Raw genomic sequence first — 16,232 nt, forward strand, 5'->3', positions numbered from 1 at the left:
ATATTTATTTGATTGTGTTTGTGTGACTTGCCCATTCGTCTCCTTTACACTCACATCACCAGAGAAAGTGGGTGACCAGAGCCGGGAGTAAAGCATATCGACAGTGGCAAAACAAAAGCCCTCACTCAGACCCATCTATGTCTGCTTCACAGACGTGTTTTACACTTATTTAGGCAGTCTATATCCTCGTGCATGTGCAAACTAACCCATCTCAGTGCTGCAAACGCCTGCGTTAAACCTGTCACAATATAACTTACTCGTCAGTCATTTTCATCCTAGAAAAGTAGGTGATAAAAGGTGAAGCTTATTAATTCCCGCCTTACCACGGACAGATCACTAGTTCTGCAGCCTGTCACCCACAGCTCGAGCACGCTAGCGTGGGTAACAGTGCAGTGTTGATCACGTAATCCTCTGAATCTTTAACATCGAAGCCCATTTCTTGCACCTTCAACGCACCTTTTTTTTAATTATTCCGACGACTAAGGAACTGCACGGGTTGTTTAATGCCAGTGCGCGCTAGTACCAGCAGGAGGCTTAAATGTGCAGCTCGTCTGAGCTTTTCTAACAGTGACGCCGCAATCGGGATTAATACTTTCCGTGGGAATTTGCTTATTTGAGCGAAAGTGTTTTTGCTTAAATATATTCGCTTACACGCGCTTGGGCGGGATTTGGACTACGGCCAGATAAACTATATTAAGCAACGTGGCGCTTTTACTTCCTTGTCCTGTCAGAGACGCTCATCGCGCGATAATAACGCGTGAGTAGTTTAAAACAGATGAACAGAGATTCATGTCTGCGAGGATGGACACGCAGTGCAGCACGGAGTTCCTTCGTGGTAGGCGCATGAACTCTCTCTCTCTCTCTCTCTCTCTCTCTCTCTCTCTCTCTCTCTCTCTCTCTCTCTCTCTCTCTCTCTCTCTCTCTCTCTCTCTCTCTCTCTCTCTCTCTCTCTCTCTCTCTCTCTCTCTCTCTCTCTCTCTCTAGTCCTAGAGGTCTGGACTCGCCTACAAGTCAGGTTTGTCGTGTTTCTAGCAGGTGCTAGAGGCTGCAGTCTTCTGTCACGGAAACAGATTTTCAGGCTTCACAGAATCTATTAACTCTCAAATGTCTCTCAGGATGTTTTCTCTGTCTCTGCCAAAAGCAGCTCTATCAGGTAAAACAGTTTCTCAAGACCAACTTCCTTCATTTGTTTTGTTTCTTTCTGTCAGAGGTGCAGAAGTTGCACAAGGAAAAGTTGAGAAACGACGTACTGAACTCAGTACAGCGCAGCTCTCTTTTAGGAGGCCAGTCTGCCAAGGAGGTGATTTTAGGCAACCGGTACACAGCCCTGTCAGCCAGCCTGAGTGAGGAGGCCAGCCTGGTGGAGGATGGGACGTGGGAGGCCCTGGAGGTGCTGCTTACAGAAGCGTTCGCCGCAGGCCACGAGAGTCTCAGAGTGATGCTGTGTGGTGGAGCTGGAATGGGCAAGACCATAGCAGTGGAGAAGCTTATTTGGGACTGGGCTGCCGGCTCGTGTCTGCAACACTACACACTGCTGCTGCGTGTGTGTGTGCAGGCGCTCTGCATGCCTGGAGACAGTTTGCAGGGGGTGCTACTGAGCACACACGCGCACCTCTCTGCTGAGGCCCTGACACTAGCTCTGCAGACACCTCACAAACTGCTCCTGGTGCTGGACGAGCTGGACGGCTTCCTCTTGGATCCCCCCCCCTCAGACGTGCTGGTCTGTGACCTGCAGCAGCCAGCAGGGGGTGCTGTGCTACTGCACAGTCTGCTGCAGGGCTCTCTGCTGCCTGGAGCATCACTGCTCCTCACCTCCAGAGAGCCTGTCATCCTGGAAACAGTACAGAACATCTACATCCTGGGCTTCTCCCATGCTCAGAGGCGAGCCTACTTCCGAGGGTTCCTCGAGGTGGGCGTGGAGGAGGTTCTGGATCGCTGTGAGCGGGCGGTGGGTGTGGCCGAGCTGTGGGCGTGTCCCGCGTTTTGCTGGACACTGTGCCAGCAGGCGCAGCAGGAGTGTGTGCCCGACACGCTGAGCGAGCTGCTCTGCATGGTTACACACACACTCCTCCAGGAGCACGGCGTGGATATGCAGACAGCCAGGGAACTCCTTGCTGGCCTGGGTAAACTCGCAAACCACTGCACCCACCTCGACCTCCTCTGCTGCACCCGCAGTGACCTCATCACATGCGGTCTGGAGCCCTTCCTCACCTCCCCGATCCTTTTTGCTTTCCTGCACATGGTTGGATGTGATGTCACTTCCCCTGATGGCACATTCTCCTTCTTGTCTCCGGTACTCCGAGAGTTCTTGCAAGCAGTCTCCTTTTATGTCAGCCAATCAGAATATGATGGAGGCGGGATCCTGGAAGAATATCAGGACCTCTGCCTTGTGTTCTTGGCTGGCCTTTCGGACCCAGTGCAGCGGAAGCTTCTGGAAACATCCGCGGGGCCGCTCGGCAGCGACCGTCTGTCGGAGTTCCACCGGTGGCTGATGGGCTTGGCCGCACAGGTGTTGCCAGGCTACGGGAAAAGAGAGCACTGGCGTGTTTTGCGTCTTCTCCATCATGCCCACAGCCCCGCGCTGATCCGAGAGAGTGTGGCATCCTCTACGTGGAGGGCGATCAGCTACAGTGGCCTACAGGGACCAGACTGTGCCGCACTGGCGTTTGTAGTGAGCTGCCTGGGAGAGATGGAGCACCTAAACCTGTACATGAGTGCGTTGACGGAGGAGCAGGCACAGAAGATCACACCTGCTGTTCAACTGGCTAAGTCCATCAGGTTAGTGAGAGAGAGAGAGAGAGAGAGAGAGAGAGAGAGAGAGACATGGAGGATGTGAGGTAGATGTGAGGTAGGGAGGATGTGAGGTAAATACGTGGTAGGGAGGTTGAGGTAGATGTGAGGTAGGGAGGATGTGAGGTAGATGTGAGGTAGGGAGGATGTGAGGTAAATACGTGGTAGGGAGGTTGAGGTAGATGTGAGGTAGGGAGGATGTGAGGTAGATGTGAGGTAGGGAGGACTATGTATGCTTTGTGTTTTTAAAACTTTCTATGGTAAGTTGTAGAGAAAAATGAAAAATTAAGAAAAGAGAAGTATTCTTGGTCATTGCTGTCAAACTCCATATGTTTGTATATTGTAAGAAATATATCAAATAAACTCCCATCATGTAAAACACAGATTATGATGAGAAGTATTTTAAAGTTGCGTTTTCCGCTGAAGGGATAATGAGTGCGATGGTTTGGTGGCTTTCTTCCCGTTTCCAGCCTCACTGTTTAGCCACTTTTGCAGACTCCCTTTACTGTGTGACCTTTGACCTCCCAGTCTGTCCCAGAGCCGCGTAAGTGTGGGTGTGATCACGCAGTTTGGGCGGGCGATGAGCGAGGGGCATGTCAACCAGCTGGATCTGTCTTACTGCACACTGGGAGATGAAGGAGCCCAGAGCCTCTGCACGTCCCTGCAGCTTTCCAGGCTGCACACGCTGACGTAGGGACCATGTACACCGAAACACTCAGCCATCATCCAGAGAGCAAACATGACAGAACACATTAGATTGGTGTCTGCGTGTGTGTGTGTGTGTGTGTGTGTGTGCGCGCGTGTGAAGGCTGAGATCCTGTGCTCTAACCCCAGTGTGTAGTGAGGCGCTTTCTAAGTTGCTGTGTGGCTCCAAGCTGCGTGAGTTGGATCTGGGTGGAAATGAGCTGCAGGACCAGGGAGTGTCTCGTCTCCTCAGTGCGCTGGGGCCCTCAGTGTGTGCACTTCAGGAACTCAGGTTCTCACTCTCTCCCTCACACAGACACACACACACATTCACCAAGTCCAGCCTTTATGCTCATGTGGTGTGTGTGTGTATTCCAGGCTTGATCGCTGTGCCCTGAGTGGCGCGTGTGTGGCACCGTTGTCCTCGGCGATGTGTGCCGCACTCTCTGTGCTGAGGATGCTGGACCTGAGTTGGAACAGTCTGGCTGGTGACAGCTTGGAGCTCCTCTCACAAACACTCCAGTCAGGCTGCTGCTGCCTGACCACGCTGAGGTAGCACACGCGCGCAGACGTGCACACACACACACGTGCGCGTACACACACACGTACGCACACACGCACAGTACAGTAGTTGTGCCCAGCTCTGGTCCTTCAGAGTTTATTTCCAACCCTAATCTAACCCTGGTCCTGTTAGCATGACATCATGATGACTTAATTTCCCAGATTCCCCATGTCCGTCCTCTGCAGGTTGTTCGACTGCGAGCTGACGGATTCGTGCTGCTCTTCCTTAGCAGCTGCTCTCCAGTCAGAGAAGTGCTGCCTGGTCGAGCTGGATCTGTCCGTCAACGAGCTTCACCAATCAGGAGCCATTCTCATCTGTGATGCGCTCAAAGCCCCCAGCTGTTCCCTGGAGAAGCTATGGTGTGTGTGTTTATAGAACCTCTCTTTTTAGGGGATTATTTCTGTAGTTTGGTTTCGTTTAGTCAGATGTTTTCTTCACTCCTATCTTGTTGTATTTCTGATGTGTGTGTGATGTTTGTTCCAGTATGGTGAGGTGTGAGCTGTCGGATGAGGTCTTCAGTGCGTTGGGCAGTGTGCTGGGCTCTGGTGTGTCCAGATTAAAACATCTTGCAATTGGATTAAACCCAGCAGCGAGCGCTGGTGTGAAACACATATGGAAGGCCCTGAAACACACTCACTGCAGGCTACAGCATCTCGAGTAAATCTCTCTGTCTCTCTCTCACACACACACACACACATGCATACACAAAATACAGGGCCTCAAGTGAGTCTTAACACATACATACACACAAGCAAGCATTACACAAAGCATTACACAGCAAGCTGCAGTATCTGAAACATGTCTCTTACACCTATGCACGTTACATAACACGAATGTCTGCTTGTTTTTGCTTGTCGCATCTCTGCAGTCTTGAGATGATGGAGTTGACAGACACATGTGTTGATGAGCTCTGTGAAGCCATTACTGCTAACAACTCCTTAACAACCCTCATACTGAAGAACAACAGCCTAACCGATGCTTCCGTGCCACGAATGATCAAACTTATTCAAGACCATCCAATCATGAACGAGCTCAAGTAAATACCAAAGAACACCACACAAACACTTACACACACTACAAAGCCCTCTCCAGTGTTGTATACAGGGACACATGGTCACACTTCTGTCTGATTCAGTTTGTTTCTTCTCCTCCAGTCTACAGTACAATGACTTCTGCGAGGATGTTTTTGACCTGATGGAGAGGTTCCCTGCAATAAAATATTAAGGCAGCTGGCAGGTTGTGATGGGTCACCGTGTCTGAGGAGACCAAGGACTAGCTGGCGTGTTGGTTTACAGATACATGTTTTAGCTACTTGGGTAGCTCAGTGCATATTTGCAGAGCATTTACTATTAATACCGTATTAATTGTTGAGCACTTTTTAATAACCTAGTTGGTGTATTTCTGTGTCTTTCAGATCTTCTTAAATGCTGTCATTCTTAAATCTTTTAATACCAGCTCTATTTTTGCATATTCAATCCTGCAGAAAATTAAATTTTGACTGAAAAGTTAATCTTTTATTCACCATTCTGTGTATGCTCCTGAATTTCTTTTAATATATTTTATTTACTAGTGACAGCAGTGCATGTGACATCAGACCAGGTGTCTTAAGATACAAAATCCACCAATGGTATTAGTGTCTTCATTTGATCTGGATGACGCGTCTCCACGTCTCCAAGCCCTTAGTCCAGTGGGACACGGGTTATGTGGGTAAGGGATGGCGTGTAAAATCAGTCTACTTCTCCCACCAACACTAAGCATGAGCTCCAAGGGGCAGCCAGGGCGAGTTTGTGCTCGGTAACCCAGAGAAACTGTACCAAAGCCAGACATCGTGCTGGCCAGGCCAAGAATACCATCGTGGACTCAAATCTTACGGCGCACCATGTAAGATGACACTCCTCTGCCTTTTTCCGAGCCTGGTTCAGTCCATTCTCGTTTTAACTACCCCCTTCGCTGCCCAAGGAGTTTGGATAAGTAATATAATACTGGTGTGGGACTCCAAGCATAAAATGAGACTATTTTTAAAAGCAGAGTTGAGAAGAGGGAAGCTCAGTCAATCTTCTACGTTACAGAGTGTTTGATAGGAAAATTCAGTGCAGGTCAAAGTCTCTCTTCTCAGGCTGAACAGTGACGGGATCCTAAAAGCCTTGATCAGGAACACACACGACTACCAGGCTGTTTTTAACCACAGTGACACGTGCGGTATCTACTCTAGGAATGTGAACATGAGTGATCCAAAATGGGCAGAGGTTTGCAAAAGCATGACTGCCTGACTTAGGAAGTCCAACTTTGTGCTTTTTTTTAATTTTTATTCCAAACCTGATTGTTATGGTATCAAAAAAACCCCCAGTGTATTTAGCCCCATTCACTCAGGCAAACCTTAATCCAGGGTTGTAACATTACCTTAACACACAATACAATTAATTCGCTGGCCACCACCTGCAATTACTGAAGCCAACCGAGGTCAGTTAAGGTGTGCAATGTCCAATATACATTGAATGTCCAGCTCGTTAGATGCCCATCAAGCATTGTGCTGGACAAACTTAGGCCTGCATGGATTACACATCACTGTCACCAGGCCTGTCAGGATTTAGCACATGAAACACCCGAGACAAGAACCGCTGAGAATTACGTAACCTTCTGGGTTAAATGGCAAACACTCGGTTCGGAATAGACCCCAAACAGAGTATCTCTCCAAGGAAGAGACGCAAAGAGGTGGAGGAAGCGCAGCGTGGCTGTACAGACACATTAACGCTCATCAAATCCTGTGATGAGTGTTCAGAACTGCTGCCTTAACACTCGAGTACTTGAAAAATGTCGAGCTGCCACAGGAAAAAGGTGCTTTATTAATACTGCATTCATAGGTCTGTTATATTTAATTTTCTCACTTTTTTGATGACATTTTCCAGTTTGAACTAGTTTTGCAGAAATGTACGGAATCTTATTTTCCCTTGTGGATCTTTGCATTGAACAACAGATATTGAATAAGACATAAAAACAAAAACTCCGGTGGGTGTTCATGACTTCCTGCTCACACTGGGGTCTCGCACCATACGTCTGTGTGAGTGTGAGAGTGATCTACCAGACGTCTGTGTGAGTGTGAGAGTGATCTACCAGACGTCTGGGTGAGTGTGAGAGTGATCTACCAGACGTCTGGGTGAGCGTGAGAGTGATCTACCAGACGTCTGGGTGAGTGTGAGAGTGATCTACCAGACGTCTGGGGGTTGGAGGTGCGTTCAGTGTCTTTGCTCTTCCCAGGATTGTGCTCTTCTGGGCTGAGGATGATGACATCATTCCTGGGATCTGTTGGAGCCATGCCTCCATCTTGGGGACTATAGCTCCCACTGCCCCTAGCACCACCGGGACAATTTTCCTGTTTTCTTTCCGTTTCAGTTTCTGATGTTTTTCTTTTGAATTAGGAGCACCTCTGTTTTTTATTTTTTATTTTACAGGCTTAGACTTCGACTTGGATCCTTTATGGAAAAATGATGTTGCCATATTTTTCATTTAAAAAAGCAAAGCATCTTATTTCCTATTTAAGTCTCAACCACTGCTGATCTAATTTCAAGCAATTTTATGATTTGCTTCAAACAAGTGATGTTATTGTGGTGCATGTGTCCAAGTGGATCAGGGTGCTCTTCTGTCTGTTTGGTTTTGGCATCCTGTTGTTTGAACTGGTAAAGTTTGCCCAAGATCCTGTACTACACACTTCTGTTTTTAATTGTAAAATTTATTGACACATTCACACAGTCCCTGTAACACTATTTCCATCTAAAAGGCTTACACAAACAGGTTTACAGCCCAGTGGTACAGTGTACACACACACACACACACACACAGTAAGCTACTGGAAATATTAAAGCTATTGTTCGCTAAAGGAAGCCCAGTTCTTCAGCACACTCAGTAGTCAACTCATGGTCACTCACAGATGTGCCGGGTGATTCTGTACACAGCTGATGAAGTCTGTTACAGGGCGACCCTCAAAGCAGATCTCGTACACAGCGTTGAACAGGGGAAACCTGGATATGAGAGAGAGAGATTTACAAAAACACAGAAGACTTCAAAAGAGAGAAGGAGAGTTACACAGCCAGAGAACACCACGTAGGACAAATAAGCAGAGTGGAGTGTTGGGTCAGGCCAACATCTAACCATGGCAGTGTAGTAACAAGCCCATGTGAATCACAGGAAGTGTGAGAGTCCTACGTGCTAAAGGGAGTGTGTGCTAAGACTCACTGGTCCAGCAGAGCTTTCTGTTCCAGGAGGACGTGGACTTCAGCCGCTGTGGCTGGACCCTGCAGTTTCTGTCCATTCATCATCTCCTTTTCCAGTTCCTCTAGTGACTAACACACACACACACACACGCAAGCACACACACGCAAGCATACACACACGCACGCAAGCACACACACGCAAGCACACACACGCAAGCACACACACGCAAGCATACACACGCAAGCATACACACACACACACGCACGGACGCAAGCACATGCGTGCACAAACACACGCGTGCGCACAAGCACACAGGACTATTTTTATACACTCTGTGTTCCAGTGTAATACTAAAGAAGTTGAGCTATTGCTGGCTGTACTATAATCATGCCATAGCGGCACATCCTCTAATTTATTTTCTCATTTCCTGTGTACCAAACATCTTTTATGGAGATGGTTCCTCCCCCTTCCTTGTTCTCTACTGTCCAGCCATGTGGGTGGATGACAGCGGAACAGAAGAAGGACTCCCAGCTGCACACGACCACATTTCTTATACCGCTGATGCACTTAATAAGTAAGTAAGTCTCTGCTCTCCTGACAAGGTCTTCAGAGACCTTGCGTGCTCTTAAAGGTCTGTGTATGTTCATGAACATCAGTGTGTGCTCCTGAAAGTCTGTGTATGCCTGTGATGGTCTATGTAATGAAGGCTTATGAAGGTCTGTATACGTGTATGGTCTGTGCTCGTGAAGGTCTCAGGAGTCGTTCACTCACTCGGCCGGTCCTGGCGAAGGCATCAGCTACACGCCGGTTGCGTCCTCCATAGCAGGTGGTGATGAGGTCAGCAATGCCGCAGCTTTCCAGGAAGGTCGCTGGGGACACAGAGTGTGCGCTGCAGAAGAGGCGAGTGAAAGCTACCATCTCCATCAGGCCGAGTCTGATCACCGCCGCCTTGGTGTTGTCACCGAAACCCAAGCCATCACAGAACCCTGCACCCACAGCCACGATGTTCTAACAGATACACACAAACACACGCAGCCAATCATGCATGTGCGCACACGCAGGTGCACCAGTGTGTCTGTGTAGAGCTTTTAACAACAAACAGGGTCTCCAAGAACCAGAAACCAGAAGTTTGTTCTACTGTGGCGGGTGTCACATCAGTCAGGAGCAGAATGAGAGGGGATGCTGGGATAACATCAGGTGGGTCCACACACGCACACACCACACACACACACGCACCACACACACACACGCACCACACACACGCATGCACCACACACACGCATGCACCACACACACACGCATGCACCACACACACACACGCACCACACACGCATGCACCACACACACGCGCACCACACACACGCATGCACCACACACACACGCGCACCACACACACACACGCACCACACACTCGCACGCACCACACACACACACACGCACCACAAACACACGCGCACCACACACACACAATTGCACCACACACACACGCACCACACACACACACACACAAGCACCACACACACGCATGCACCACACATACACACACACCACACACACGCATGCACCACACACACACACACCACACACATGCATGCACCACACACACACACGCACCACACACACACATGCACCACACACACACGCACCACACACACACGCACCACACACACACGCACCACACACGCATGCACCACACACACACACGCATGCACCACACACACACACGCACCACACACACGCATGCACCACACACATGCATGCACCACACACACACACGCACCACACACACGGTCAAGCATACACACGCACACACACAGCCAGTTTTGTATTCCGCAAAGTTGGAAGACAAATAAGAGTTCCTCAGAGCACCAATACATCAAATATATAACTAAAAATCTTTAAATGCATTCATGTTTTCAGGGGCTCCATAAGTAGATCACAGTGCCCTCTGCTGGGCAGCTTACAGCAAGCCATAGACTGAATACAGGTTTTATAGCACTGCAGGGCCACTCCAGTATAGATTTACATATTACATATTGCACACCTTACATAATTGGATAATCATTTCTGAGAAAAGTAAGTACTGCTGTGACCTGGAAGTGATCCAGAGAAACCTAACTAAATTACAGATAAGAGGAATAAATGAGGTGAAAGGTCAACAAACCTTTAGGGCACCACAGATTTCAACCACTTCTGCTTCCTCAACCACAGTAACCCGGAAGTGATCTGTCTGCATCAGCTCCTTTAATAAGGTTCCTTGATCCTTATCTTTACAGCCTGACAGACACACACACACACACACACACACACACACACACACACACACACACACACACACACGTGTGCACATAACTAAACAATCTGACTTACACAGTATGACTATGTGTTAAAAGCTTCCTTCCTGTTGATCTCACCAATGGTGGTCTCACAGAACTTTCCTTCAGCCACCTCGTTAGCGATGTTCGCTCCCATTAGCACACTAACGCTAATGCCCAGCTTGTCCCTAATCACTGCAGAGATCAGCTTCAGACCACTGGGACTCTCATCCACACCCTACACACACACACACACACACACACACACACAGACCACATGTATGATGATCTCTCTGTAGTTGCTGTGTCATGAAAATACAGACAGTGTTTCCCGTTTTTATGTACAGACTGCTGAATGTGTGAAAGTAAACTGCAGAAACACTCAGACACACACGCATGTGATGATGATGATGATGTGTTTGTGTGTGTGTGTGAAAGAGAGACCTTGATAAATGACATTCCAAAAGCATCTGGTTTAATCTTTCCCTGCATGGTGTCACAGACTTTGTGGATAAACTGATGGGGAATCACAAAGAGTAGAACATCAGCATGGCTCACGGCTTCACTGAGGTCTGCCACCGCTACCTGGGGAGAGAGAGAGAGAGAGAGAGAGAGAGAGAGAGAGAGAGAGAGAGAGAGAGAGAGAGAGAGAGAGAGAGAGAGAGAGAGAGAGAGAGAGAGAGAGAGAGAGAGAGAGAGAGAGAGAGAGAGAGAGAGAGAGAGAGAGGTTAGTTTCACTGAGTCACTGAATGCGGTCCCTGAGCTCTGCTGGACAAGAGCACACGTTTCAGTGCACATCTGCTCATCTGTTTGTTTTTCTCCCATTATCTAACTTAAGATCATTATAAACCAAGCATTACTGTTAGTATAACTGGATTATAATTCAGTATTAAAAACGATGAATCTAGGAGAGGGAGATAAAGAAGAGAGTAAGAATAACACCTACTGCTAGCCCTGACCATCACCTTAACCACTACGCTGCGCAGCCAGGAGCTGTTAAAGTGTTGAGAGCGGCTTCTCTTACCACATTGTCGGGGAGTTTGTGTCCAGGCAGGTATTTGATGTTTTCGTGCTCTGCGTTAATGATTTCTGTAAGTTTACGCCCGTTGACCAGCTCCTCGAAGACCCACATGGCTACGGTAGGGTGAAACTTTGAGTTTCGCTCCACGTTTAACCCAACTATCCTAGCAATGGCAGAACCCCTGAGAGAGAGAGAGAGAGAGAGAGAGAGAGAGAGAGAGAGAGAGAGAGAGAGAGAGAGAGAGAGAGAGAGAGTTCAGGCTTTTCTATATTTCAGTTAGTAGCTGACACCTTCCATGTGTCCTTCATGTGTATGCTAATTTCATCTAATCCTTGAACTATCCATGAACTCAGCGCACACAGGACGTCTGTACTGTTCTTTTCGCTCTAGGTTGGTTTGCTGAAGTCAGTTTATGTCAGTGTTTTGCTGTGATTATGCATTAATTCCATTACTCAAAGACAGCGCGGTTTCACTGAAAATACACAACTTTAACATGGATTGGGGTTAGAAATGCACATTTCTAATTACGTGAAAGCAGACGTGGCAGAAGGAACGCGGGTAACGCGCTGCGTAGTGAATGTTGGGGCATGCGTGCGTATTTGGTGAGCGCGCGCTCAGTGGGCTCGGACCCACAGCCACATTGAGCTAACGAGCCTCGTCCTCCCTTTAAACTACCCAAACCACCATCAGTAAACAATGTGACTTCAGTATTTCCGTCAGGTTCTTTCTTAAAAGAACTGAGAAATAAAAACATTTTTCTCAAGTTTTTAATTATTATTTGTTCATTTATTATTATTTTTACCAGTTTCCGGATCCAACGACGCAGACCTTCTTTGGAGTTGTCATCGCGAGCTGCACAACACTTCCCACGCTGCAGAGGCGCAAACGGGCACTCGTGGGACTCGTCAGAAGACGAGCATATAACGCGCGAGAGGACTCCGCCTGTTGCTGTCCTAGAATACCGCACGGTGGAGCTGCAGCTCAGCGCACAACCGGACTTATTTCGCCCTGGTGGCGCGCGATTTTTACGCGCCTTGGAAGATATACAGCAAAACTAATGATAATATAAGAGAGTCCAAAGACGCGTCTGCGTCCAGGTTTACAGCACCATGGCTGTTAGGATGATGGATGCAAGAGGAGAGCATACCAGGAAGAAACGAGTCCCGTAAATCTAAACACATTACGCTTTTAAAGAGCCCTAAACAGATAAACAGTTCAAATATTTCAAATGTAATATGTCTAGTTTTTATTTCTCTCTATATGATTGTTCTCATATATGCTCGGCGATGCCAGAATGTTGTGAAGCGCTGGTGACGTCCGGGAGGGCATAACTCGCTTCTGATTGGTCAGTGGCAGTGTTCCGCACGTGAAGCAGAAGCAAACGACCTGGAGATCACGCAGAGCTGCTGTGTTCCCACGTGACTGCGCTCGTCCAAGTATAGGAATGCTGAAATGAAGCGGCACTACCACCTGTTGGCCCTCGTGCATGATCTAACGTGATTCGGTCACCAGCACTTATATCCGTATAAGGATACATTTTAAACCCTGGACACACACACACACACACACACACACACACACACACACACACACACACACACACACACACACACACACACACACACACACACACACACACACACACTCTGCTCCAAAAACCAACACCATCAGTGTGAGGTTAAAGATGCTAATATATTCCAGTCTAGTGACCATGGAAGCCATGTGATCAGTGGACAATTCAACAGGCAAAAATCCACGGTCAGTAATTCTCTCTGTGGCAATACTCTTCTGTGTTACATGTGACCAAAGCTGAGAGAGAAAGGGAGGCTTTGGCTCATAAGCATGTACACACTCAAAGATACACAAATGCCTTCCAGCAGTGCACAAAAAGCACATAACCTGATACATTTATTTTTAAGGAAATCAATCATATACACTACAGTAAGTGGAAAAGCATCAAACCAATACATATATCACTCTAGACCACTGAAAGCACTGCACAGTTCACTAGTTCTCATAGTTTACTCATTCAGATCTTAAAACAAATGTAACACAAAATATATCTGTTTGACACAGAAAGAATAGTTTGTGTGAAACGACACCTGAACTGCACTTAAACTGATCATCACAATAACTAAAGGCTAAAAGTATGTGTAAAGCACTACAGATATAAGCATGGAAGTCAACCTATAAGTAAGTGTTTGGCAAATTCCATCCATTTAGGTGGTTTAGTCTGGCCTGTAAGGTAGCTGTGAAAATAAGCTTCCTGTCTTTATAAACACCCTGTAGGGTGCAGGACACAAGCCGACAATTACAGTCATACGTACGCGCATGTGCATGGACAGTTACACACAGACAGACATGCACAGGAACGCACAGAGATGATGGCTTCACACATCTACACTCACACTGCACAACCTTAACACACATTCAGGCATGCGCACACACACACACACACATAATCAGACGCGCACACTACCACTCCTACAGAAAACATACAGCCGGACAAACATGTCATTCACATACATAAGGCCAGACCCAATGGGTACATTATCTCAGTTTCCTGTCACACTCAGAGCATGTGCAGACTGATGACATCATAAAACAGCCCACGGCAATGGGGCAATGTGTTGTAGCTTCTGTTGGCCACCCCCACGCGTCCTGCCCCGGCGTGGGCAGCTAAACCAAGGAGCAGCCTGACAGCCAAGCCAGTGGAGTTCCATTACTGCTTCATAAACAGCCTTCATTCCTCATAAACTCTGTTACCGAGCACTGACACTCCACACCTGGGCATTATGGGGATTTCTGTGGCTGGTTTTGTCATGGCGCCTCAAGCAGGGATTCTCCATCCCTTTTCTGAAGGTTCTGCACACCTCTGTGTGTGGGCCTCTGAGAGGCCTGATTCAGCTCATCCTGCGGAGATCAGGTGCTTTACGAGTAGAATCAGGTGGGGTGGAGCAGCCAAGCTGTAAGAACACAGATTGCCCAGGACAGTGGCCCAGAACCACCAGTTTAAAGGAAACTTCAAGTCCTAGACAATCATTGCTTCTCAGAGAAGACCCCCAGAGACCATCCATCCTGTACCTCACGTTGGTTTTAGATGTGAAAGCTTTTTACAATCACAAACAGGTAAAAAAAATACCTCTAAAGATTTTTCCCCCACCACAACTCATTGCTTTCCAATTTGAAGATTCAGGACACCTACACTAAACTGTCAGTTCACATCACATTCACCTGTTTGAGATGCTTGACAAAACAAAATCTCATACAAAAACTGAAAAGCTGCAAGACTGGAAAATTTTGATGTAGATGAGGAATTCCACCCAACAGTGGTGAACGGTGACGATGTAAACATGCAGGTCGGTCTTTTGAGACCAGAAGCAGCCCTGCTGAGCATTCCAGGAGCAAAGCTGGAAGATTACACTGCACAAAGATGTGAGCTGGACGGCTTCAGTGAAAGTTGGTGACGTGACATTTGACATCATCTAGACCTGGTGCTGTGGCATGACCCGATCTGTTGTTCTGATGCTTCTTGTCTGTACAGTGAAACAGCTTATATTTCACCACCTTTTTAAAGAGAGAGAAAGAAAGGATGAAAGGATGAAGGAGAGAGAGAGGAAGGGAGAGAATGAGTCAGTTTAAGGTCTGTCTATGTTCTTTCACTGTCTACAAACCCAACTCCTCATTTCAGGATCTGGTCTCACTGATGGAGAGTAGCACATATAGCTTGGTTCACCTTTGACCTTTCCATTTTAATTAATCTTGAGCACAAAGGCTTTGACTGAACTCAGAACATAGATGGGGATTGCCAGAAATCTCTGTGGTACATCACGACAACAGCCTTATTACCCTCACAGTGCAACAGAAATTGATGTGGTCCAAGTTTAAAATAACTGGTGTCTGGAAAAAGCAACAAAGAAATGAATTTTCAGGGCTTAATGTGCTTCTTTTTTTTATTACGAGTCTGACATTTACAGGTCTATGTGGAACAATGTTCAAATAAGTTGAGAGTTGGTACATGACAGGTCAAGCCTAATTCCCTTGTTTTCCTAGAAATGTTTTGTTAAAATGAAATGAAATAATTATAATATTTAACTGACTAAATGTTGACTAAATGTAAACATTACAGCCCAGTATATTTGAATGAATGCTACATATGTTGTACTGTGTTTTGGGTGGGTTGCTGTTTCTGGGTGGTTGTTCCTACCATACATGCACGAGTAGACAAGTTTATGTGATTTTCTGTAGATGTACTTTTCCAAATATCCTGCTATATCACAGTCAGTTCAGTTGCAGTTGACAGGGTTTGTGATATTGATATTTTGAGATATTCTTCACAAACATGAGCACTTCACAAATTCAAGAACATACCTCATACAGATAGTCAAAGAGCTCCAAAATAGTGAGAATACTTGCGCCGATAAATAGCCCCATCTGTCCTCCAATATCACCTGGACAGACACACACACACATACACACATACAAAAGACAGATGACACTGATGAACAGCTGCCTACCAATTTAGAATCGCGTCATTTTAATGAAGAACTCTATTCATCACAATCTAAAGGACACAGACACTTCCTTGATGAGTATTCTTGTTCTAATTTTGCTACATCAGGGATTAAGGGTGAGATGAGAGCTCTGGTTG

The 16,232-nt window shown here is 47.0% G+C and overlaps 3 protein-coding genes across 4 annotated transcripts in view; 1 reads left to right on the forward strand and 2 right to left on the reverse strand.

The window, feature by feature from the left end:
* Positions 1-329: 329 nt before the first annotated feature.
* On the forward strand, positions 330-5,557 carry si:ch73-233m11.2 (NACHT, LRR and PYD domains-containing protein 3). Its single transcript, XM_027006417.2, has 9 exons — positions 330-835; positions 1,209-2,778; positions 3,319-3,480; positions 3,599-3,766; positions 3,853-4,026; positions 4,222-4,395; positions 4,520-4,693; positions 4,905-5,072; positions 5,191-5,557. The coding sequence occupies exons 1-9, from the start codon at positions 790-792 to the stop codon at positions 5,258-5,260; spliced, it is 2,706 nt and encodes a 901-aa protein (XP_026862218.2). The 5' UTR covers positions 330-789; the 3' UTR covers positions 5,261-5,557.
* A 2,173-nt stretch (positions 5,558-7,730) lies between these two features.
* On the reverse strand, positions 7,731-12,466 carry gpd1a (glycerol-3-phosphate dehydrogenase 1a). Its single transcript, XM_035521912.1, has 8 exons — positions 12,384-12,466; positions 11,585-11,762; positions 11,005-11,145; positions 10,660-10,798; positions 10,410-10,522; positions 9,017-9,253; positions 8,267-8,373; positions 7,731-8,052 (listed from the first exon to the last, which is right to left on the reverse strand). Exons 1-8 carry the CDS (start codon positions 12,425-12,427, stop codon positions 7,956-7,958), a joined length of 1,056 nt encoding a protein of 351 aa, XP_035377805.1. The 5' UTR covers positions 12,428-12,466; the 3' UTR covers positions 7,731-7,955.
* Positions 12,467-13,448: 982 nt separating this feature from the next.
* Positions 13,449-16,232, reverse strand: part of asic1a (acid-sensing (proton-gated) ion channel 1a) — a 15,586-nt gene continuing 12,802 nt past the window's right edge. For both annotated transcript variants that reach the window (XM_027006438.2, XM_027006439.2), the window contains exons 9-10: positions 15,953-16,032; positions 13,449-15,148 (exon numbers count right to left, since the gene is read on the reverse strand). In XM_027006438.2, the coding sequence (XP_026862239.2) occupies positions 15,032-15,148; positions 15,953-16,032 (197 nt within the window). In that variant the 3' untranslated portion in view covers positions 13,449-15,031. The remainder of the gene's footprint in view (positions 15,149-15,952; positions 16,033-16,232) is intronic.

This window comes from Electrophorus electricus, chromosome 23 (assembly GCF_013358815.1).
Source record: "Electrophorus electricus isolate fEleEle1 chromosome 23, fEleEle1.pri, whole genome shotgun sequence".
Classification (NCBI taxonomy): Eukaryota; Metazoa; Chordata; class Actinopteri; order Gymnotiformes; family Gymnotidae; genus Electrophorus; species Electrophorus electricus.

Excerpts from the sequence above, each read along its gene's own strand:
- gpd1a (XM_035521912.1), bottom strand. The coding sequence starts at position 12,427 with ATGACAACTCCAAAGAAGGTCTGCGTCGTTGGATCCGGAAACTG. Across the intron at positions 10,523-10,659 it reads GTTCTGTGAGACCACCATTG|GCTGTAAAGATAAGGATCAA; the intron begins GTGAGATCAACA and ends TGTGTCTGTCAG. Across the intron at positions 8,053-8,266 it reads CAGAAAGCTCTGCTGGACCA|GTTTCCCCTGTTCAACGCTG; the intron begins GTGAGTCTTAGC and ends TCTCATATCCAG.
- si:ch73-233m11.2 (XM_027006417.2), top strand. The coding sequence starts at position 790 with ATGTCTGCGAGGATGGACACGCAGTGCAGCACGGAGTTCCTTCGTG. Across the intron at positions 2,779-3,318 it reads CAACTGGCTAAGTCCATCAG|TCTGTCCCAGAGCCGCGTAA; the intron begins GTTAGTGAGAGA and ends TTGACCTCCCAG. Across the intron at positions 4,396-4,519 it reads TGTTCCCTGGAGAAGCTATG|TATGGTGAGGTGTGAGCTGT; the intron begins GTGTGTGTGTTT and ends TGTTTGTTCCAG.